The 25,818-nt window shown below is 41.1% G+C and overlaps 1 protein-coding gene across 1 annotated transcript; it reads right to left on the bottom strand.

Annotated features, from left to right (window-relative positions):
- Positions 1 to 10,478: 10,478 nt before the first annotated feature.
- LOC311143865 (interferon-induced GTP-binding protein Mx-like) lies at positions 10,479 to 24,020 on the bottom strand (the record flags this gene model as incomplete). Its single annotated transcript, XM_084179738.1, has 13 exons — positions 10,479 to 10,937; positions 13,672 to 13,893; positions 14,247 to 14,323; positions 18,424 to 18,582; positions 18,757 to 18,889; positions 19,468 to 19,590; positions 19,692 to 19,770; positions 20,274 to 20,472; positions 20,557 to 20,695; positions 21,057 to 21,211; positions 22,911 to 23,048; positions 23,611 to 23,792; positions 24,013 to 24,020. 13 exons carry the CDS (start codon positions 24,018 to 24,020, stop codon positions 10,716 to 10,718), a joined length of 1,836 nt encoding a protein of 611 aa, XP_084035864.1. The 3' UTR covers positions 10,479 to 10,715.
- Between the last annotated feature and the right edge of the window lie 1,798 nt (positions 24,021 to 25,818).

Below are 25,818 nucleotides of genomic sequence, written 5' to 3'. Positions count from 1 at the left end.
CAATGATTAGAGGCTTTTATTAATATCACAAGGTTACAGCATAAGTTACAGACCCGCGGTGTCTGGAGAACGGCGTCCCAGATTGCAATGGCCGTTCTGCCCTTTCTGTGTCTAGCCCCTATTTATAAACAATGCAAAAAGATGGGTGGCTCCCTCTTCTGGCCAATCACCAGTCTCCCCTGGGGCGTCACCCTCCAACTGCTACATTCAAACTTAACATAAACAACATTCCATTTCTTCAAGAAAAACATTTAACTACGTCATAATCTCAATACACGACAATGGCTAGCAGCTTAGCGTCTCTGTTAAGCAGGCTCAACCTGTCTCTTGATGGCTAGCAGCTTAGCTAGGTTAGCGGCTCTTTCAAGCAGACTTTAACCTGTCAGTTAAGTGAGATTCCAGAACAAGAGATAGTGGTCCTAGCTGGCAAAAGCTAACTGCGATGCGGAATCCATGCAAAAACACGTTCGGTATTTATGTTTGTATAGAGAGGAGAAGCCTGCAGTCTCTCAACATCTAGATCTCTGCCAGTCCACCACCATGTACCTGCACCTCCTCATCCTCCTCCAACTCCTTTCCTCTGCTGGTGAGTTCATCTAATCTGTACATTATATATCTACAAAGAACCAGCTAGTAAAGAAGGTACAGCTGATTATTATCTACAAAGAACCAGCTAGTAAAGAAGGTATAGCTGATTATTATCTACAAAGAACCAGCTAGTAAAGAAGGTATAGCTGATTATTATCTACAAAGAACCAGCTAGTAAAGAAGGTACAGTTGATTATTATCTACAAATAACCAGCTAGTAAAGAAGGTATAGCTGATTATTATCTACAAAGAACCAGCTAGTAAAGAAGGTACAGCTGATTATTCTCTACAAAGAACCAGCTAGTAAAGAAGGTATAGTTGATTATTATCAACAAAGACCCAGCTAGTAAAGAAGGTATAGCTGATTATTATCTACAAAGAACCAGCTAGTAAAGAAGGTACAGCTGATTATTCTCTACAAAGAATCATTTGGTAGCAGACAGTAACGAAGGTACTGTATTTTATTTTAAACAATTCTGTGTTGTTGAACTGAAACTGTGTTGTTGATTTCTTCTGGTTGTTTCATCTGATTTCATATCTGTAAAGAAAAAGGAATACAATGCCTTGCAAAAGTATTCATACCCCTTGGATTGCTTCACATGTTATTGTGTTACAAAGTGGGATTAAAATGTGATTGTGATGTTGTCAAAATGTATGTGAGATTCTTGACATTTTCATGTATTTAGAACATATGTTGAGTACATGATATATATTTAAATGTTTTTGTTCTGTATGCGAATGGTATCCATGAGTTCTTCTGTCTCTGGGTAGAAAAATAGGCTTTACTGCCAAAATGACGCACCATCCCTTTAAGTTGTGTGTGTGTGTGCCTTTTCCAAGGGAGATTCAGGGGACTTCTTATTTGCAAGAAGAAAAATGTGGCACAGGGTTTTGTTGCTTTTACTAATTCAACAAAATGTGAGGGGAAGGCACCGCTACTGTTTCTACAGGATTAGCTGAGTATGTTTTTTCTTTCAATAACCTGTTGTTGGTATAGTCTTTCTTGGTCAATTTCAGTAAATTGCTATCTCTCAAGTTACCGGGTTAACCCTCATACTACCTACTACTTTAATTGTTCAATAAACATGTTATTAATAAATATAAACCATTGTTTAGGGTTTCTGTATCAATATGGACTTTTAAAAAATTAAAATCATTTGGGGTCAGTTTGACCACAGACAAAAACACAGAATTCCACCTAAAGTAACTTCATAGATCGGACCTTTATTTGAATCCAGGTTTCTCTGGTGACATAATAACAAGTTATCTGTACCACCAGAAGGTGTATCAGTGATTTTGACCAGATAGACAGATCATCTGCAGAGGTATAGCTCCCCATGTACTCACCTAACAGTTGTGTTGTGACAAAGTAGGGGGGGTAAACAGAAGATAGCCTTATTTGGTAAAATACCAAGTCCATATTATGGCAAGAACAGCTCAAATAAGCAAAGAGAAAAGACAGTCCATCATTACTTTAAGACATGAAGGTCAGTCAATACGGAAAATGCAGTCGCAAAAACCAAGTGCAGTCGCAAAAACCAAGTGCAGTCGCAAAAACCATCAAGCGCTATGATGAAACTGTCTCTCATGAGGACCGTCACAAGAAAGGAAGACCCAGAGTTTCCTCTGCTGCAGAGGATAAGTTCATTAGAGTTTGAAAAAATTGCAGCCCAAATAAATGCTTCACATAATTCAATTAACAGACACATCTCAACATCAACAGTTCAGGGGAGACTGTGTGAATCAGGCCTTCATGGTCGAATTGCTGCAAATAAACCACTACTAAATGACACCAATAAGAAGAAGAGACTTGCTTGGGCCAAAAAAATATGAGCAATGGACATTAGACCGATGGAAATCTGTCTTTATGTCTGATGAGTCCAAATTAGAGATTTGTGGTTCCAACCGCCATGTCTTTGTGAGATGCAGAGTAGGTGAACAATCTCCGCATGTGTGATTCCCACCATGAAGCATGGAGGAGGAGGTGTGATGGTGTGGGAGTGACACTGTCTGTGATTTATTTAGAATTCAAGGCACTCTGAACCAGCATGGCTACCACAGCATTCTGCAGCGATATGCCATCCCATCTGGTTTGTGCTTAGTGGGACTATCATTTGTTTTTCAACAGGACAATGACCCAAAACACACCTCCAGGCTGTGTAAGGGCTATTTGACCAAGAAGGAGAGTGATGGAGTGCTGCATCAGATGACCTGGCCTCCACAATCACCCAACCTCAACCCAATTGAGATGGTTTCGGATGAGTTGGACCGCAGAGTGAAGGAATATCAGCCAGCAAGTGCTCAGCATATGTGGGAACTTCTTCAAGACTGTTGGAAAAGCATTCCAGGTGAAGCTGGTTGAGAGAATGCCAAGAGCGTGCAAAGCTGTCATCGAGGCAAAGGGTGGCTACTTTGAAGAATCTAAAATCTAAAATATATTTTGATTTGTTTAGCACTTTTTTGGTTACTACATGATTCCATATGTGTTATTTCATAGTTTTGATGTCTTCACTATTATTCTACAATGTAGAAAATAGTAAAAAAACAAAGAAAAACCCTTGAATGAGTAGGTGTGTCCAAACTTCTGACTGGTACTGTATATATATATATATATATATATATATATATATATATATATATATATATATATATATATATATATATATATATATATATATATATATTGCTAAACAGGTGGGGCTCAAAACAGGTGGGGATCTGACCCACCTGCCCTGATTGACGGGTCGCCACTGGGAGTCATGGTCTTTATCTACAATATGTATGCATATGAGATTGAAATCTGTATTGCTTGATAATTCTGTTATTTCACAGTCAATCTCATATTTTGTTCATTATCTTAAGTATTCTTTAATTAGCTTGGCCACTTTCTCTTTTAACACAACTAACTCCGTAATAAAACAGGTCCTCTATTCCATCTCAACAGTCCAAATACAAAGTGATAAACACAGGTAGGAAAAACAGAATGATGTACACAGTAAACCACAATATCATGTACGAGTGGGGAAAGACAAGTCAATCCAAGCTATACGTCAGTCAATGGCCACATTCCAGGCAGACTACATTGCAGACGCCTGCCAGACCTCACAAAGCCTTGATTGCTATTGGCTAAAAAACATCTACTATGTAGTCGGCCTGGAACGCATCCATTGGCTTGATTTTAACCAACAGGCAGATTTAAACATGCTCCTCCTGTAGGTTACCGGGCTAAACTAAACTAGATTGCAACGGGGGGAAAAACACAAGGATAAAACAGCAGATCAGCTTGATCTCTCGTTGTTAGGCATTATAACGGACTTGATGCAAGTTTTGATAAAAAAGTGAATAACAACGGTGATAATGTCTCTAAGGAAATGTACATTCGTCAGCGTTGGTTTCCGAAGTTCCTGATAAGTCGATGTTTAATTGGACCAGCTGTCTGGTATCAATCCTAAAGTGTTTCTCTACATTGATGCGCTCTGACCAATCAGAAAACTGATACAACCTTTATTTCATTCTGTCACATATTTCATTAGTACAACCAAGGCTAACGAATTTACATTTACAATATAGAAATAGCCTATATTTCATACAAACGCTTCACCTTAAATGGCAAAATAACATAAAAGAACATAATTTAATATAAAATAATAAATGATGGTTGCTATTGAAATCATCTATGAGCGTGATTTTGCTGGTATTGATGGTTTAATGAGTGACCAGTTGGCGATAATCTAGTGGCCATCAGTGGTTGCAATTGACCCAATATGTTTAATTTATAGTGTGTGATAGTACCATGAAAATTAAGTGTTCTCATGTAAACATGTGTATATATATATATATATATATTTTATCTAGGTCAATATCTGGTAACTGTTGAAGTATATTATATACCTAGTACAAAACGTTATAAGAAGAAATACTACAAAATAATCGTAATTATCCATAATATGAAATAATAACATGACTACACAGATACAGGATCAAAAATGATACACATATGGTGAAAATAATTGTTAGAATAATATGACAAAACAACAACAACAACCTAACGAAAGGAAAGTTTGATCCAGCAATAACTGAGAGGAAAAACCTAATCCAAATCTTCAGCGCGTTCACACAATCTCCTCTATAACATACAGTAGGAGACACAACTCATACAAAACTCATTCACTCAATTCATCTCTGCTCCTCCACCACACTTACTTAACTCAACCACCAGAGGGGAACACAATCCCATTGCATTTCTATACTACCATACTAGCGGGAGCAGGTACACACATCACACATGATGGCTACAGTGCCTTGCAATAGTTTTCATCCCCCTTGGCGTTTTTCCTTTTTTGTTGCATTAGAACCTGTAATTTAAATGGATTTCATGTAATGGACATACACAAAATAGACCAAATTGGTGAAGTGAACTGAAAAAAATAAATATTGGAAAAGTGGTGCGTGCATATGCATTCACCCCTTTTGCAATGAAGCCCCTAAATAAGATCTGGTGCAACCAATTACCTTAAGAAGTCACATAAATAGTTAAATAAAGTCCACCTGTGTGCAATCTAAGTGTCACATGATCTGTCACATGATCTCAGTATATATATAGGTCCTGTGTAGCTCAGTTGGTAGAGCATGGCGTTTGCAACGCCAGGGTTGTGGCTTCGATTCCCATGGGGGGCCAGTATGAAAATGTATGCACTCACTAACTGTAAGTCGCTCTGGATAAGAGCATCTGCTAAATGACTAAAACGTAAATGCATATACACCTGTTCTGAAAGGCCCCAGAGTCTGCAACACCACTGAGCAAGGGGCACCACTGAGCAAGGGGCACCACCAAGCAAGGGGCACCACCAAGCAAGCGGCACCCTGAAGACCAAGGACATCTCCAAACAGGTCAGGGACAAAGTTGTGGAGAAGTGCAGATCAGGGATGGGTTATCAAAAAATATCTGAAACTTTGAACATCCCACAGAGCTCCATTATTTAAAAAATGAAAAGAATATGGCAACACAACAAACCTGCCAAGAGAGGGCTGCCCACCAAAACTCACAGACCAGGCAAGGAGGGCATTAATCAGAGAGGCAACAAAGAGACCAAAGATAACCCTGAAGGAGCTGCAAAGCTCCACAGGGGAGATTGGAGTATCTGTCCATGGGACAACTTTAAGCCGTACACTCCACAGAGCTGCGCTTTACAGAAGAGTGGCCAGAAAAGGAAGGAAAACGCTATATCTGGCGCAAACCCAACAACTCTCTTCCCCCCGAGAACACCATCCCCACAGTGAAGCATGGTGGTGGCAGCATCACGCTGTGGGGATGTTTTTCATTGGCAGGGACTGGGAAACTGGTCAGATTTGAAGGAATGATGGATGGCGCTAAATCCTGGGAAATTCTTGAAGAAAACCTGTTTCAGTCTTTCAGAGATTTGAGTTTGGGACCGAGGTTCACCTTCCAGCAGAACAATGACCCTAAGCTTACTGCTAAAGTAACACTCGAGTGTTTTAAGGGGAAACATTTAAATGTCTTGGAATGGCCTAGTCAAAGCCCAGACCTCAATGTAATTGAGGATCTGTGGTATGACATAAAGATTGCTGTACACCAGCAGAACCCATCCAACTTGAAAGAGCTGGAGCAGTTTCGCCTTGAAGAATGGACAAAAATCCCAGTGGCTACATGTGCCAAGCTTATAGAGACATACCCCAAGACACTTGCAGCTGTAATTGCTGCAAAAGGTGTCTCTACAAAGTATTGACTTTGGAGGGGTGAATAGCTATGCACGCTCAAATTTTCTTTTTTGTTTTGTTTTATTTCTTGTTTGTTTCACAATAACAAATATTTTGCATCTTCAAATTGGTAGGCATGTTGTGTAAATCAAATGTTTCCAACCCCCCAAAAATATTTTTTAATTCCAGGTTGTAAGGCAACAAAAAAAGAAAAATGCCAAGAGGGGTGAATACTTTCGCAAGCCACTGTAATATTGAGTGCTTGAAGTGTACATGATAGTCCTCAAAGGCTATATTTGTTCTATCAGAGTGGCTCGCTAGTTGCAGAGCCACCATAACACTAATTATTAGGAACATGGGGAGACATTTGCCTTCTTCCCGTAGAATAACTATTTTTTCGAAGAATAGACATATTTATAGCACTATGTGTACATTCAGAAGATAGCTGGTTTCTGTATTACAGTTCTACCGAGTATTCACACCACCTGAGCTGTTTTGACTGCAACTAAGAATATATATGTAAGGTAATTTGTATTTTGTACATTGTCATACCAGTTATAACCGGTTGTAAAATAGTCGAGTATCATGGCCGTAACTACATATGACGACACCGACGTCAAGACCTCTGAGACTCTTTCTAATTTGAAAATAATAATAATACAAATATCTATATTTTGTTCACAATAAAGACAATTAATTACGGGTCAACGTCTAAATAGGCTATTGCTCCCAGCTTTGATCAAAGCTCAGAACGCTTATATTCTTGATCTGTCTGAGTTCTATTAGTGCCTGCCTTTTTGCGAACAAGTGGAATCACGAACAGTAGTTATTTCATTATGTTTGCTCGCCTCCTGGATTGCCTCCTGGTTTTGCTTTTTAACAGCACGTTCACCACTCTCTCAAACGGGTGAAACGTCAAACAAACTGTCCACTGTGTTTGCGAGATGCCGGACAAAACGGCATTTTAAAATCGTCCCGCGACTCCTGCCGTGTCTACAGACATCCCCCAAACAAACGAAAAAACTACTCTTGAAGAATGAACAGACAACTGGTAAATCGTCGCTTATATTGTAGATATGCCAGTCAGTCAGGTGGCTAGCTGCCGGCAGAGAAATCTATTGCAGTAACGTTGAAGGGCTCTGGCTAGTATTACTTAGCCAGCTAGAAGGATGAAGTAAGAAGTTAACGTTAAAATGGAGCAAAGAATACGCTACCAAGCTCTCATATTGTCACGATCGTCTTCAAAAGGAGCAGACCAATACGCAGCGTGTTGAGCGAACATGATGACTTTATTATACTACAGTGCCAAAACAATAAACGATACATGAAGTCCACAGTTACAATGACCGTAAAGGAACAAAAACCCACAACCCCAAGGTGAAAACACACAGTATAAATATGGCTCCCAATCAGAGATAACGAGCCGACAGCTGACACTCGTTACCTCCGATTGGGAGTCATTGACCAAACATAGAAAACAACAACCTAGACACCCAACATAGAACATAAACACATAGACTGCACACACCCTGGCTCAACATAATGAGTCCCAGAGCCAGGGTGTGACAGTACCCCCCCCTAAAGGCGCGGACTGCGACCGCGCCTCAAAAACCCCAAACAGGGGAGGGCTGGGCGGGCATACCTCCTCGGCGGCGGTTCTGGCTCCGGCCTTGACCACCACCCTCCGATACCCCCCCCAAAGTACCCCTGGTCCTGTCTAGCCCCGCTGGCCGGAGCCGGACTGATGACACGCGCCCCTGGCTTGGTGCGTGGAACAGGAATGGACCGGAATGGGCTGGCGACGCGCACCGTAGGCTTGGTGCGAGTGGCAGGAACAGGCCAGGTCGGGCTGGCGACGCGCACCGTTGGTCTGGTGCGAGTGGCAGGAACAGGCCGGGTCGGGCTGGCGACGCGCACTGTAGGTCTGGTGCGAGTGGCAGGAACAGGCCGGGTCGGGCTGGCGACGCACACCGTAGACTTGGTGCGGGTGGCAGGAACAGGCCGGGCAGGGCTGTCGACGCACACCGTAGCCTTGGTGCGTAGAGCAGGAACAGGCCGGGCAGGGCTGTCGACGCACACCGTAGCCTTGGTGCGTAGAGCAGGAACAGGCCGGGCAGGGCTGTCGACGCACACCGTAGCCTTGGTGCGTAGAGCAGGAACAGGCCGGGCAGGGCTGTCGACGCACACCGTAGCCTTGGTGCGTAGAGCAGGAACAGGTCGGGCTGGGCTGGAGACGCGCACCGTCCATTTGGTGCGAGGGGCCGTAACAGGCCGGACCGTACTGGGGACACACACCACTGGCTCTACTCCGGGAACTGGAACGGGCCGGACCGGACTGGTAACACACCCCAGTACCTCTCGCCGTGCCTCTACACCTCCTTTCCCTACTTTGACCAGTAGCCCCCGTAACCTGGTGGCCCTTTGAATCCGCCCCTTCTCTGCCTCCGTTAGCCCCATCGTCCATGCCCTGTGCCCCCCCCTAAAAATTTCTTGGGGGTGCCTCTCGTCCCGCCGACGCTGCTCCCACGTCCAGGCTGCCTGTTCCTGGACACGCTGCTTGGTCGTAGTATGGTGGGTTTTTCTGTCACGATCGTCTTCAAAAGGAGCAGACCAATACGCAGCGTGTTGAGCGAACATGATGACTTTATTATACTACAGTGCCAAAACAATAAACGATACATGAAGTCCGTAAAGGAACAAAAACCCACAACCCCAAGGTGAAAACACACAGTATAAATATGGCTCCCAATCAGAGATAACGAGCCGACAGCTGACACTCGTTACCTCCGATTGGGAGTCATTGACCAAACATAGAAATCGACAACCTAGACACCCAACATAGAACATGAACACATAGACTGCACACACCCTGGCTCAACATAATGAGTCCCAGAGCCAGGGTGTGACACATATTAACTACTGCTTTACAGAGCGTAGGCTACTGAGACAGACAGTCATGTGGTGCTCAGTGGTGAGGCTGAGTCAGGCTGCAATATATAGAGGAGGAAGCAGAGGAGACAGAGAGAGTCAATAATAAATAATAATATGCCATTTAGCAGACGCTTTTATCCAAAGCGACTTACAGTCATGCGTGCATACATTTTTTTGTGTATGGGTGGTCCCCGGGGATCGAACCCACTACCTTGGCGTTATATGCGCCGTGCTCTACCAGCTGAGCTACAGAGGACCACAAGTAAGCAAGCAGAGGGAGTGGTTAGTACAGTGGTTCCCAAACTTGGGATCGGTGCCCATTTAGGGTCCCCTGAGAAAATCTGTACTAATCTTATCAAATTTAAAATAAAAAAAAGAAGATATGTTTCGATATGAACATCTCCACAGGTCCTATCTTCCCTGTAGGCCGTCATTAAAATGCAATCAAAATGCAAAGAATACAGTTGTAAAAATGTCCTACGTTTTCGTTTCGTCGCTGATCCTACATATCAGTGTGAATAATTCATCAGATTTCCCCCTTTCAGGAGTATATCATTACAATTGTATAGCTAATAGGCTAGGTGTTTGTAGATGGACTGAGGTGAATGAACCTACAGCAGCCACGGTCATAATGGCTGGGGTCATTTTTGCTTGTTTTTGCTGTTCTACAAATAGCATTTGAATGTGTTTTTATTGAATAGAAATGCCGTAAATCAATGTCCTTCCAGACCTCAGTAAAACTCAAACCCTGGTTACAGCTCTGGAGAGTTATAAGGTTCTCCATCATCTGCAGGTGATCTGTCTATCTGGTCAAGATCATGGATAGAGGTCCCCCTCCCTCTGATAATAGGTATAGAGATAGCTGGATTCAAATGAAGCCTTTTCTTAGATTGGCCCCAGAATACACACCTATACAGCTCAGTGTAGATTTACAGTTTTCTCAGGTATTTATATTATTGACACACTTATAATACAGTCCGAATGCATTCGGAAAGTATTGAGACCCCCTTGAATTTGTTACGTTACAGCAGGGTTCTTCAATTCCGGTCCTGGAGGGCCGAAACACCTCTGTTTTTAATCCTCTCCTTCTAATCAGGGGCTAATTCAGACCTGGGACACCAGGTGAGTGCAATTAACTACCAGGTAGAAATAAAAAACAGAATTGTTTCGGCCCTCCAGGTCCGGAATTGAAGAACCCTGCGTTACAGCCTTTTCTAAAACGAATTAAATTGTTCCCACTGTAATAGCTATTGTAAATTGGACACAGCAGTTAGATTAACAATAATTTAAGCTTTCTGACGATACAAGACATGTCTATGTCCCAGAAAGTTGGCTGTTGTTAACAACGACATTCTAGTCAAATATTGCATATTGAGCAGCAACTGTCCCGATTTTGGGACACTGATCCAGCAGTTAATTAAACTGTTTCTTTTTTTGGCAACATCTCTGAATTTTGTAACTGTCTAGGCGTCACCCTCTCAGAGGCTGCTGACTTTGTCATTGGCCAGTAAAAGGCGGTCCGCTTGGGCCTGCAACTTTGCACGATAGTGTCCGATCTCCAAGTCCTCCTGTAGGACGTCATCAGTGTTGTCTCTGTGCAGCAGATCCAGCATTTCACTGCACACAATCTTGGCTGACTGCTTGAGGATGAAGTAACGGATCAGCATGGGCACCTGGTCAGCCAGTCTTTGCACCACAATCTGTGAGAGAGGTGAGAGAGGTGAAAGAGGTGAGAGAGGTGAGGTGGGAGGGAGCGTGAGGTCCCGAAGTGATGAGTTGGCCACAAGGCAATCAAAATATTGCCAAACGGCAACCAAGGTTCAGCAAGGTGAACATATAGACTTCAGAGTTGGATTGGTACGCAAAATGCAATATACCATAAAGCAACCCTGCCACAACAATTCATGTTTGAAAGATTTGTCAAAAAAGCATTCATGAGAGATCTGATCATGCCCATTGATGATGTCAAGGATTAGTTGTACAGGCTGGAGCAGAGCTATATACTGTACATAGAGAGTTGGGCTAACTTTTAGAACGGACGCCATTGAACATTCTATTTATCCATTCATGACAAGTATGTGGATTCAAATTCTAATTGTAGACTTTCAGTTACACAGCTATTGGTCAATATTGCCCATCGGGAGTAAACATGGCTGCCATATGGACATTTTTTATTATACTGTGTAATGTAAATACATCATAATGTTATTATTGAATATACCATGGCATTGTTGAATAATAATTTCTGATTGGCTTGAAGGGCATTCTAGAGCGTGCATTATTTCCCTATAACACACGGTATATCAGCACGGTACTGCATTGTTGAGGGAGCTAGCACATAAGCATTTCGCTGCACCTTTTATACCAGCTGTAAACTGTGTATGTGATGAATACAATAGATTTGATTTGATGCAGAAACCTCAGTGTCCAATCTCTAATCTGTCTCTGGGGTACCAGAGCTAGCTGTAGTCCATACATACACGTTGAGATCTCCCCAAATTTGTGGAAGACCCTGATGAGAAAGTTTGTCGATAAGTACGCTACATTGGCTTGCGAAAGTATTCATCCCCATTGGCATTTTTCCTATTTTGTTGCCTTACAACCTGGAATAAAAATTGATTTTTGTGGGGTTTGTATCATTTGATTTACACAACATGCCTACCACTTTGAAGATGCAAAATATTTGTTATTATGAAACAAAAAAATAAATTAGACAAAAAAACAGAACTTGAGCGTGCGTAACTATTCACCCCCCGAAAGTCAATACTTTGTAGAGCCACCTTTTGCAGCAATCACAGCTGCAAGACTCTTGGTTTATGTCTCTATAAGCTTGGCACATCTAGCCACTGGGATGTTTGCCCATTCTTAAAGGCAAAACTGCTCCAGCTCCTTCAAGTTGGATGGGTTCCGCTGGTGTACAGCAATCTTTAAGTCGTACCACAGATTCTCAATTGGATTGAGGTCTGGGCTTTGACTAGGCCATTCCAAGACACTTAAATGTTTCCCCTTAAACCACTCGAGTGTTGCTTTAGCAGAATGCTTAGGGTCATTGTCCTGCTGGAAGGTGAACCTCTGTCCCAGTCTCAAATCTCTGGAAGACTGAAACAGGTTTCCCTCAAGAGGTTTCCCTGTTTTTAGCGCCATCCATCATTCCTTCAATTCTGACCAGTTTTCCAGTCCCTGTCGATGAAAAAACATCCCCACAGCATGATATTGCCACCACCATGCTTCACTGTGGGGATGGTGTTCTCGGGGTGATGAGAGGTGTTGGGTTTGCACCAGACATAACGTTTTCCTTGATGACCGAAAAGCTCAATTTTAGTCTCATCTGACAAGAATACTTTCTTCCATATGTTTGGGAAGTCTCCCACATGCCTTTTGGTGAACACCAAACGTGTTTGCTTATTTCTTTCTTTAAGCAATGGCTTTTTTCTGGCCACTCTTCCGTAAAGCCCAGGTCTGTGGAGTGTACTGCTTAAAGTGGTCCTATGGACAGATACTCCAATCTCCGCTGTGGAGCTTTGCAGCTGGGTATCTTTAATCTCTTTGTTGCCTCTCTGTTTAATGCCCTCCCTGCCTGGTCCGTGAGTTTTGATTGTCGGCCCTCTCTTGGCAGGTTTGTTGTGGTGCCATATTCTTTCAATTTTTGAATAATGGATTTTTAATGGTGCTCCGTCGGATGCTCAAAGTTTCGGATATTTTTTAAATAACCCAACCCTTATCTGTACTTCTCCGCAACTTTTTCCCTGACCTGTTTGGAGAGCTCCTTGGTCTTCATGGTGTCGCTTGCTTGGTGGTGCCCCTTGCTCAGTGGTGTTACAGACTCTGGGGCCTTTCAGAACAGGTGTATATATACTGTGACACTTAGATTGCACACAGGTGGACTTTATTTAACTAATTATGTGACTATTGGTTTGGTTAGACCAGATCTTATTTACGTGCTTCATAGCAAAGGGGGTGAATACATACGCACGCACCTCTTGTCCGTTATTTATTTTTTCGAATTTCTTGAAAAAAGTTATTTGTTTCATTTCACTTCACCAATTTTGACTATTTTGTGTATGTCAATTACATGAAATCCAAATAAAAATCAATTTAAATTACAGGTTGTAATGCAACAAAATAGGAAAAAAACACTGGGGATGAATACTTTTGCAAGGCACTGTACATAACCTGCCAGCTGTACATAACCTGCCAGCTGTACATAACCTGCCAGCTGTACATAACCTGCCATCTGTACATAACCTGCCCGCTGTACATAACCTGCGCGCTGTACATAACCTGCCCGCTGTATGTCAGGTTTTAGTTAATTACATTTTATTTCTGGAACTTCTCCTCCTACTCTCTTTAAGTAAAAATACTTTACAGTACTTGTGTTGCATTGTACCTCATAGTATGACTTGAGCAGCCCTGGGTACTTGTGTTGCATTGTACCTCATAGTATGACTTGAGCAGCCCAGGGTACTTGCTCCTGGTGTCGTGCTCTGAGTTGTCTGTTGTTTCCTCGTCTGAGTCGTCTGTTGTTTCCCCCTCCTCAAGATTATACTTGTTGAAGATTTCATCCTGTGTGTAGACCTGCATCTCCATCTCAAACTGCTCCTTGATCCTCTCCTTCACTATTTTTGACTGATCTTCCTGGATTCTTTCAATGTTCATCTATGAGTTTATACAAAGATTAAGATATCATGAGCACATAAAGAACCTTGGATGCAGAGAGGCAGTATAATACTGTTAATATTTCAGATAAAAGTTAAGTTCGACATGCTCTAAGTATCTTGTGGTGTTTTATTTTGAACATTTCAGGCTACAATCCTACAAAGGACAACCTGTAAATTTGAATTCCTCCTAAAAAAATATTGTGATTTTTAAGTGCTACTTTGCCTCATGTTTTCCCGCCTTCTTGTTAGTCCCACTAACCTCGTAAGATTTCCAATTCAGGCTAAAATCACAGAATACAGAATTGTAAGATTATCATTTCAGAGTGCTTAACAATTTACTATTTTAATTACCGTTGAGAACTTTTGAAGATAAGGAAAATTCTTAAAGCTCTCTCTGGACAATTGATCAAATTGCTTCTGCACCATTTCTGAAAAACAAAAACAAATGAATTTGGTAAAGAGAGTCCACAAAATGTTTTTATTTAAAGGGGTAGTTCAGCCAAATTACAAAATTAGTAAGTAAATAGTCCCAATATTAGAATGTGTAGAATATGTCCAAATAATCAATAAGTAACTTAATTGAGTTACACAATCAATTTGAGATACATTAGGATCATTTGGACACGAAGTATGAAACATTTGGGTGAACTATCTTATTTAGTCAATTAAAGTTTTAATGTCACGTGCACACGTACAATTAAATGTCTTTCTTGCAAGCTCTAAACTCAAGATGAGAAGTAAGAAACGACATAGAAGGTCAGTTCCAGGGTCAGTTCTAATACCATATTTACAACGTGCAGGGATACTGGAGTGATGGAGGTAGATATGTATAGGGGTAAGGGGACAGGGATACTGGAGTGATGGAGGTGGATATGTATAGGGGTAAGGTGACAGGGATACTGGAGTGATGGAGGTAGATATGTATAGGGGTAAGGGGACAGGGATACTGGAGTGATAGAGGTAGATATGTATAGGGGTAAGGGGACAGGGATACTGGAGTGATGGAGGTAGATATGTATAGGGGTAAGGGGACAGGGATACTGGAGTGATGGAGGTAGATATGTATAGGGGTAAGGGGACAGGGATACTGGAGTGATGGAGGTAGATATGTATAGGGGTAAGGGGACAGGGATACTGGAGTGATAGAGGTAGATATGTATAGGGGTAAGGTGACAGGGATACTGGCGTGATAGAGGTAGATATGTATAGGGGTAAGGGGACAGGGATACTGGAGTGATGGAGGTAGATATGTATAGGGGTAAGGGGACAGGGATACTGGAGTGATGGAGGTAGATATGTATAGGGGTAAGGGGACAGGGATACTGGAGTGATGGAGGTAGATATGTATAGGGGTAAGGGGACAGGGATACTGGAGTGATGGAGGTAGATATGTATAGGGGTAAGGGGACAGGGATACTGGAGTGATGGAGGTAGATATGTATAGGGATAAGGGGACAGGGATACTGGAGTGATAGAGGTAGATATGTATAGGGGTAAGGTGACAGGGATACTGGAGTGATGGAGGTAGATATGTATAGGGATAAGGGGACAGGGATACTGGAGTGATGGAGGTAGATATGTATAGGGGTAAGGTGACAGGGATACTGGAGTGATGGAGGTAGATATGTATAGGGATAAGGTGACAGGGATACTGGAGTGATAGAGGTAGATATGTATAGGGGTAAGGTGACAGGGATACTGGAGTGATGGAGGTAGATATGTATAGGGGTAAGGGGACAGGGATACTGGAGTGATGGAGGTAGATATGTATAGGGGTAAGGGGACAGGGATACTGGAGTGATGGAGGTAGATATGTATAGGGGTAAGGTGACAGGGATACTGGCGTGATAGAGGTGGATATGTATAGGGGTAAGGTAACTAGGCATCAGAATACAGTGGGGAATAAAAGTATTTAGTCAGCCACCAATTGTGCAAGTTCTCCCACTTAAAAAGATGGGAGAGGCCTGTAAGTTTCATCATAGGTACACATCAACTATGACAGACAAATTGAGATTTTTTTTCTCCAGAAAATCACATTGTATGATTTTTAATGAATTTATTTGCAAATTATGGTGGAAAATAAGTATTTGGTCACCTACAAACAAGCAAGATTTCTGGCTCTCACAGACCTGTAACTTCTTCTTTAAGAGGCTCCTCTGTCCTCCACTCGTTACCTGTATTAATGGCACCTGTTTGAACTTGTTATCAGTATAAAACACACCTGTCCACAAACTCAAACAGTCACACTCCAAACTACACTATGGCCAAGACCAAAGAGCTGTCAAAGGACACCAGAAACAAAATTGTAGACCTGCACCAGGCTGGGAAGACTGAATCTGCAATAGGTAAGCAGCTTGGTTTGAAGAAATCAACTGTGGGAGCAATTATTAGGAAATGGAAGACATACAATACCACTGATAATCTCCCTTGATCTGGGGCTCACGAGCTCACCCCGTGGGGTCAAAATGATCACAAGAATGGTGAGCAAAAATCCCAGAACCACACGGGGGGACCTAGTGAATGACCTGCAGAGAGCTGGGACCAAAGTAACAAAGCCTACCATCAGTAACACACTAAACCGCCAGGGACTCAAATCCTGCAGTGCCAGACGTGTCCCCCTGCTTAAGCCAGTACATGTCCAGGCCCGTCTGAAGTTTGCTAGAGTGCATTTGGATGATCCAGAAGAGGATTGGGAGAATGTCATATGGTCAGATGAAATCAAAATATAACTTTTTGGTAAAAACTCAACTCGTTGTGTTTGGAGGACAAAGAATGCTGAGTTGCATCCAAAGAACACCATACCTACTGTGAAGCATGGGGGTGGAAACATCATGCTTTGGGGCTGTTTTTCTGCAAAGGGACCAGGATGACTGATCCGTGTAAAGGAAAGAATGAATGGGGCCATGTATCGTGAGATTTTGAGTGAAAACCTCCTTCCATCAGCAAGGGCATTGAAGATGAAACGTGGCTGGGTCTTTCAGCATGACAATGATCCCAAACACACCGCCCGGGCAACGAAGGAGTGGCTTCGTAAGAAGCATTTCAAGGTCCTGGAGTGGCCTAGCCAGTCTCCAGATCTCAACCCCATAGAAAATCTTTGGAGGGAGTTGAAAGTCCGTGTTGCCCAGCGACAGCCCCAAAACATCACTGCTCTAGAGGAGATCTACATGGAGGAATGGGCCAAAATAACAGCAACAGTGTGTGAAAACCTTGTGAAGACTTACAGAAAACGTTTGACCTGTGTCATTGCCAACAAAGGGTATATAACAAAGTATTGAGAAACTTTTGTTATTGACCAAATACTTATTTTCCACCATAATTTGCAAATAAATTCATAAAAAATCCTACGATGTGATTTTCTGGGTTTTTTTTCTCTCATTTTGTCTGTCATAGTTGACGTGTACCTATGATGAAACTTACAGGCCTCTTTCATCTTTTTAAGTGGGAGAACTTGCACAATTGGTGGCTGACTAAATACTTTTTTTCCCCATTGTATATGATAAACAGAGTAGCAGCTGTGTATATGATGAATACATGTGAGTGTTTGTGTTTAGAGTCAGTATAAATGTGTGTGGATATTATGTGTTTTAGCAAATTAAGTGAGTGTGTGTGTGTGTGTGTGGGAGCGACAGTGTGTGTGCGTCTGTAGAGTTCTGTGAGTGTGCATAGAGACAGTGAAACTATACAAATAAATACAGGGGTCAACTCAGATTGTCTGGTAGCCATTCTGTTATCTGTTTAGCAGTCTTATGGCTTGGGGATAGAAGCTGTTCAGGAGCCTGTTCAGGAGTCGCTTGCCGTGCAGAAGCAGAGAGAACAGTCTATGGCTTGGGTGGCTGGGGTCTTTAACAATTTTCCGGGCCTTCCTTTCACACCGCCTGCTATAGAGGTCCTGGATGGCACGGAGCTCAACGCCAACAATGTACTGGGCTATCCGCACCACCCTCTGTAGCGCCATGCGATGGAGGGTGGCGCTGTTGCCATACCAAGCGGTGATGCAGCTAGTCAAGATGCTCTCAGTGGTGCAGCTGTAGAACTGTTTGAAGATTTGAGGGCCCATGCCAAACCTTTTTTAACCTCCTGAGGGGGAGAGGCGCTGTCTTGCCTTCTTATGCCAAACCTTTTTAACCTCCTGATGGGGAGAGGCGCTGTCTTGCCTTCTTATGCCAAACCTTTTTTAACCTCCTGACGGGGAGAGGCTCTGTCTTGCCTTCTTATGCCAAACCTTTTTTAACCTCCTGAGGGGGAGAGGCGCTGTCTTGCCTTCTTAACAAGTGTGCGCTTGTGTGGACCATTTAAAGTCATTAGTGATTTGGACACCGAGGAACTTAATGCTCTCGACCCGCCCACTTCAGCCCTGTCGATGTGGATGGGGGTGTGATTCACCAATACTTGCTTTCTTGAGTGCTTACTGCTTAATATAATAGGCATGTTTGTCTTGTCAGAAGTACAATAGAGACCCATGCATGATGTTCAATAAAGGGGCTTTTAGAAAATCACATCAAACCTAGGGCTTTTGGTCACTTACCTCTGATTTTCTCTAGTGTCGCCATAGCTGGATCCTTAAGTTTAGCCACTAGTTTCTGAACAACATGTTGAAATACCCTGTAGTTACTGAAACCAGGCAGCTCGCTTCCCCTGTGTTCCTTGTCATATTCATTGACCACTTTTTGCACTTCCTCGTTGTCTAAATTGAGGAAAACAATGTTAATAATTTATTGGAGATATAATGGATTATAATCACTATTGTATGACATAACTATTAGTAGTATCATAATTATATCAGTAAATATTAGGGATATTAGGAAACATAAATATTTAGTTGGTGAGCAATATCCTGTCTATTCAAAATTGTACCTACATTTTGATTTGTCATATTTCAGACATTCCATCCAGTCTATAAATGCCTTTCGCATGAGCTCAAATAGATTTTCCCCAACGATAATATCCCCTGTGGACAGTTGGGTAATCTGCTCATTGAACTCTGTTATGACCTGAAGAAGGAAACATAACAAAATAACACCTACCTGTTTAAATGTTTCATATTTAGTCCTTTTAGATTACTGTTTTATGAGATGGCTCCACAAGACCCATCCATCCTTGCGTCATCTACAGATATTAAGCAAGAACTATCTTACACTGGTGTGTCCAAGTGTTTTTGCAAGATCAGCTGTCAAGGCAAAGTATTGTTTAACTTGGTGACAAACATAATCAGTGGGAAATTAAGGAAGGAGTGTGGAGGAAGTGGGAGAGTGGAGAAAGTTTTGATGCTGTTTTATTTGTCTTTCTGGACAGTGGTTCTACTCTTACAGCTGTGTTGCAAATCTGACCAATCCAATTGGCAGAGGATGTGCAACAGAGTTGATGCCTTTACTGTCTATAGGAGTGATAGAAACAGACTTTGTCTCCAAGGACATTCTCCTGACAATTTACCAAACCATGACAATAACACACCTGGACTACTGTGCAACAGTGTGGCTTCCAAACCTTACATCATACATTTGTATGGCAATTTTGTAGAAAAGAAGCCGTTTACGAAGCTGAAAGATGGAAAGGTGAAAAATTGACTCACCTGAATGAGGTACTTTCTCTTCTCTGCAGGTTCCAGGGGAGGCCCACACTCTATTTTACTCAATGCAATCTTTACGTCCGCCAGCTGCTCCTTTATCTTCTCTGACATCTGGGGCAGGTATTTCTGACCAGGAGCAAACATGCAACAAGTTAATAGGTACCAGACCACATGTTTTCCAGTGTGCACTGGAAACAGATAATCATAGGGTATGTGGTTGGACTAACCTTGATCTGTCTGACCAGGGCATTGGTGAGCTTAGTGGCTAGGCACTTGGTGGTTGCCTTCTCCTGATGCAAGAGGGGTCTATACATTAAAATGAAGAGAAATTTAACAAACACAGTATTTCATCCCGAAAATGGTATAAAAAATGTCAAATACAAATGTCAGTTAACCCCTTGGCCTACAATGGTCGCGCCCCCATGGAAATCTAATTAACATAATAAAATAATCCCCATCAAAATCTGTCTGTTTAAGCTTGAGATATGTGCATGAGCTAAATTAACTTGTGGAATTGTTTAAAGATGATCACACAAAGGATCATTTAGCTATTTGATTTTGAATGTTAAAAAGTCCTATATGTAGAAATGTAAGAGAAGGGAGGTGAGTGAGCAATAAAAAGGCCTGGGACTCAGAAGAAAATACCATTCATCAATACTATATGGAACTACTCTCAGTGGATATGTGGGAAAATATACTTTTCATAAAATCCTGAAACATACAGTTTGTGGCCCTGAACATTTTCAGATGTGAAGCCATCAAAAACAAAGATGCTAGTTCACTTAACACATGGCAAGAACACATTTTACCTGAAGTGTTCATGATTTTGGAAGAATTCCAATTCATCCTCAATCGCACGAGCTATGGACATGTTTTCATCAATTTGCTTCTGACCACGACATTTCACAATGACATAGCCCATATTGAGAACGATGACTCTATTGTGGACAATTTCCAACACATTCTTCTCTGCTCCCGGGTCTATCAGGTCTGGCTTTGTCAGAATGGCTTGAAGACAAATGAAAAGCATGATGATAACTGCTAATACATAAACCCTATAAAAAAATACATGTATCTATATAATTTCTTTACCCAGAGTTCTTGTGCCTTCAGGATCCACTTCTTGTGCCATTTTCAGGGCCTCTGTTGTTGCTATGTCAACATTACATGGTACCACCACCAAAATAATGGTTCTCTTATTCTTGATGTATTTTGTAATGAGATTATTGATCTAGCAAAAAAAGGAAGAAGAATGTGACAGACAGTCAGGATGCAAGCCTTTGACCGAGTTATTTGATTCATCCACAAGAGGGTAGCCGACCGCTTGTTACCGTGATATAGCCCTGTGTGGGGCACTCTGTTTTTCATGGTTCTGAAGCTTAACCTTCTTCAAAGCCAACACATTCAAAGTACCTTTCACCAGCTTCAACCATCATAGCTACCTTTCTAGCAATTATGGTAAAAATTCTTTACACCCGGCTAAAACAATTCATCATTAGTGTATCATGAGATGAGAACCAATAGCCATGAGATAACCAAGCAATGTACTGGACAAAAGTCCAAAAGCTATACACTCTTAACATTAGACTTACTTGGGCTCCAATGTCATCTGGTTGTCCTTTCACAGCTACCCTGGTGATCCCAGGTAGGTCAATCAGACTGAGATCACACACCGTGGAGGATGTGATCTGTAGAGTGATCAGGTCTTCACATATCCCCACTCCCTTTCCAGCTAACGTGTTCTGAGCTGTTAAATCAATTCAAATATTGATGAAAAAACAGATGAGTTTATTAACTGATTTATACCCCAACAGAACTCTTATTATTATGTATAATGTATTCTGTAGTTGTCTATGGTAAATACCATATCAACTTTTCCACCAAAAAAAAGAATAGATATGTCAATGTCAGTGGCGGTCGGGGGCCGTTTAAGATAAGGGAGAATATTTTTATTTTTTTAATGAGCAAGGCCTTATTTCTATTACAGCATATTGGATGACTGACATTCGTATTCCATTCACCCAGCTCAATGTCACATCGATAGGTTTAGGCTACTATATCATACTCTAAGTTTCCCTATACCCATCGTGAGGTTGCTACAACCTAGCCTACAAATGAAAGTTTACAACATAAGTCGAGAGACGTTTTTGTAATCAAGGTGACAGACATTGACACATTCAATACCGCCTTGCACACTCTTGCCTGCATCTAACTGATCTAGGGTGTAATCATTAGTCCAACAGTTGCAAACGAGAGTTTCTATTGGACAAATTCAGGTATGTTTGTCCCTTTTTCAATCCGTTTGATTCCGTTTAAGAAACATTTTTCAACATAATTGGTGGAATGAATACACCCCTGATCACACGCAATCACAGTTCACTTTCATAGCAGCAAAATACAAACAGCATGATCCCTTTGATCATTGTATGGATAATTCCTTCTCCCATATACGCACTCTCCACCTCTCACCTTTTCCCTTCGCTTGTAGACTTAGGGGCACAACACATCAGCTGCTACAATGATGCAGTCCAGTTTTCAGTCAGCAGCAAGCAGTTTAGCAGTGACACAGGCAGTGTTTCAGAGACAGTGGCTAAAAACGAATTAAACAAAAAAGCTTACCTTGACTTGGAAGAGTTCCTGTGTTGGATAGCCATAGCCAGCTAGCTAACATAGCATCCCTCTCTGTTTGAGCCTGGTGTTTGAGTAGGCTACACTAAAGCGGCAGGTAGCTTAGTGGTTAAGAGTGCTGTGCCAGTAACCAAAAGGTCGCTGGTTCTAATCCCCGAGCCGACTAGGTGAAAATACTGCCGATGTGCCCTTGAGCAAGGCATTTAACCCTAATTGATCCTGTATGTCGCTCTGGATAAGAGCGTCTGCTAAATGACAAAAAATTAAATAAATAGCTAGCTGAATTAGCTAGTTAAGTAAGTAAAAATGAAATGTAGATAGTTTTCTCCTTAATTTCTGAAGAAATTAATTTGTTGCAAACTGTTCAACTATTGTTTTTCTCTCTTCTAGTCAACTACTCACCACATTTTATGTATAGCAGTGCTAGCTAGCTGTAGCTTATGCTTTCAGTTCTAGATTAATTCTCTGATCCTTTAATTGGGTGGACAACATGTTAGTTCATGTTGCAAGAGCTCTGATAGGTTGGAGGACGTCCTCCGGAAGTTGTCAAAATTGCTTTGTAAGTCTATGGAAGTGGGTGAGAACCATGAGCCCCCTAGGTTTTGTATTGAAGTCAATGTCCTCCCATTCCTCCTCTGAGGAGCCTCCACTGGTTAATATACAGTATAAAATAATGTGTGTGCGTGTGTGTGTGTGTGCGTGTGTGTGCGTGTGTGTGTGTGTGTGTGCGTGTGTGTGTGTGTGTGTGCGTGTGTGTGTGTGTGTGTGCGTGTGCGTGTGTGTGTGTGTGTGTGTGTGTGTGTTCGTTCCCATCTGACCTTGTTCAACGTGTCTCACGACTTCTGAGGGTTCGTCAAAATCAGAACTGAATTTGCCTCCGTATGAGATGACAGCCTTCCATCTCACTGACCTGTCATTACACAGTTTAAGTAGCAGTGGGCACCTGGTGACAATACCTGTAAACAAGGAAGTACCAATGACAGATCATTATACTGTATAACAGAACAATCAATACAATACAATATGACAGTACAGTCAATAACGGACCGGGACACGAATTGCATGATAAATATATCATTTCTGCAGGCTACATACACACCAAGGTTGCTCTAATGATCTAAAAGCATGTCAGACATTTACAGTGTCACTAAATGGTTAGAAAACTCATGTACAGTAAATACGCATTTAACAGGTTTGCTGCGGTTATCAAGTTAATTTGAATATTCTAAACATTTCAGCAATGTCCGTGTCTCTGTGGTCCTATTGTACTGTATATATTTCCTGACCTTGTCTATGGACAAGGATAGTGTGAAAACCTGCTTCAGGGTTGTTTACCTTGCCAGTGTCCTAAATCGCCAACTTCAGCATTTTCAAACCAAAAACTAGTCAATGCCCAAATCAAGTCTAAGTTAAACAACCACTTTCAGAGACTTTGGGTGATTTGGGCGTGACATTTAAAATGCTAATATAGATTTCAATTGTTTTTTTGTATATTCAGGAAACAATACAGAATCTCACCAGTCCCTCTGGGCAGCGCCACCCCAGAAAGGGTCTCAAGCACAGAGCTCTTTCCTGAACTCTGGTCTCCCACCACAGCAATGGTTGGCAGTGGCAGCTCCTTATCTATCCCTATGGATCTCATGTCATCTATTAAGTCTATGAAAGGCCGGACCTTCACCGCCAGCTGGTCTTGGAACATGCTGGGGGTATGTCAGGAGTACAAAACAATGCAATTATGAATGGTTAATTTCTTGATAGACTTATGCATGGCTAAATTGATCATTTTACACAGTTTTTCTAGTTAGTAACTAACTATCATTTGGCGTACATGGAACAAGAAAATGTATCCCCCCCCAAAAAAAAAATTATACTGCACCAAGTGTAACAAAATGTCACACTATTTACTGTATAAATAGTCACCACTGCATAAATAGTCACCACTGCATAAATAATCACCACTGTATAAAAAATCACCACTGCATAAATAATCACCACTGCATAAATAGTCACCACTGCATAAATAATCACCACTGTATAAATAATCACCACTGTGTAAATAATCACCACTGTATAAATAATCACCACTGCATAAATAATCACCACTGTAAAATAATCACCACTGTATAAATAATCACCACTGTATAAATAATCACCACTGCATAAATAATCACCACTGCATAAATAATCACCACTGTATAAATAATCACCACTGCATAAATAGTCACCACTGTATAAATAATCACCACTGTATAAATAATCACCACTGCATAAATAGTCACCACTGTATAAATAATCACCACTGTATAAATAATCACCACTGTATAAATAATCACCACTGTATAAATAATCACCACTGTATAAATAATCACCACTGTAAAATAGTCACCACTGTATAAATAATCACCACTGTATAAATAATCACCACTGTATAAATAATCACCACTGTATAAATAATCACCACTGTATAAATAATCACCACTGCATAAATAATCACCACTGCATAAATAATCACCACTGCATAAATAATCACCACTGTATAAATAATCACCACTGCATAAATAATCACCACTGTATAAATAATCGCCACTGTATAAATAATCACCACTGCATAAATAATCACCACTGTATAAATAATCACCACTGCATAAATAATCACCACTGTATAAATAATCACCACTGTAAAATAGTCACCACTGTATAAATAGTCACCACTGTATAAATAATCACCACTGTATAAATAATCACCACTGTATAAATAATCACCACTGTATAAATATTCACCACTGCATAAATAATCACCACTGTATAAATAATCACCACTGCATAAATAATCACCACTGTATAAATAATCACCACTGCATAAATAATCACAATTGTATAAATAATCACCACTGTATAAATAATCACCACTGTAAAATAGTCACCACTGCATAAATAATCACCACTGTATAAATAATCACCACTGTATAAATAATCACCACTGTATAAATAATCACCACTGCATAAATAATCACCACTGTATAAATAATTGCCACTTCATAAATAATCACCACTGCATAAATAATCACCACTGTATAAATAATCACTACTGTATAAATAATCACCACTGTATAAATAATCACCACTGCATAAATAGTCACCACTGTATAAATAATCACCACTGCATAAATAATCACCACTGTATAAATAATCACCACTGCATAAATAATCACCACTGTATAAATAGTCACCACTGTATAAATAATCACCACTGTATAAATAATCACCACTGCATAAATAATCACCACTGTATAAATAATTGCCACTTTATAAATAATCACCACTGCATAAATAATCACCACTGTATAAATAATCACCACTGTATAAATAATCACCACTGTATAAATAATCACCACTGCATAAATAGTCACCACTGTATAAATAATCACCACTGCATAAATAATCACCACTGTATAAATAATCACCACAGCATAAATAATCACCACTGTATAAATAGTCACCACTGTATAAATAATCACCACTGTATAAATAATCACCACTGCATAAATAATCACCACTGTATAAATAATCACCACTGTATAAATAATCACCACTGTATAAATAATCACCACTGTGAAAATAATCACCACTGTATAAATAATCACCACTGCATAAATAATCACCACTGTAAAATAATCACCACTGTAAAAATAATCACCACTGTATAAATAATCGCCACTGTATAAA

Source organism: Coregonus lavaretus, assembly GCF_964263955.1.
Source record: "Coregonus lavaretus genome assembly, chromosome: 16".
NCBI classification, from domain to species: domain Eukaryota; kingdom Metazoa; phylum Chordata; class Actinopteri; order Salmoniformes; family Salmonidae; genus Coregonus; species Coregonus lavaretus.
Note: the sequence above shows the minus strand (reverse complement) of the source record. Positions and strands in the feature narration are given on the sequence as shown.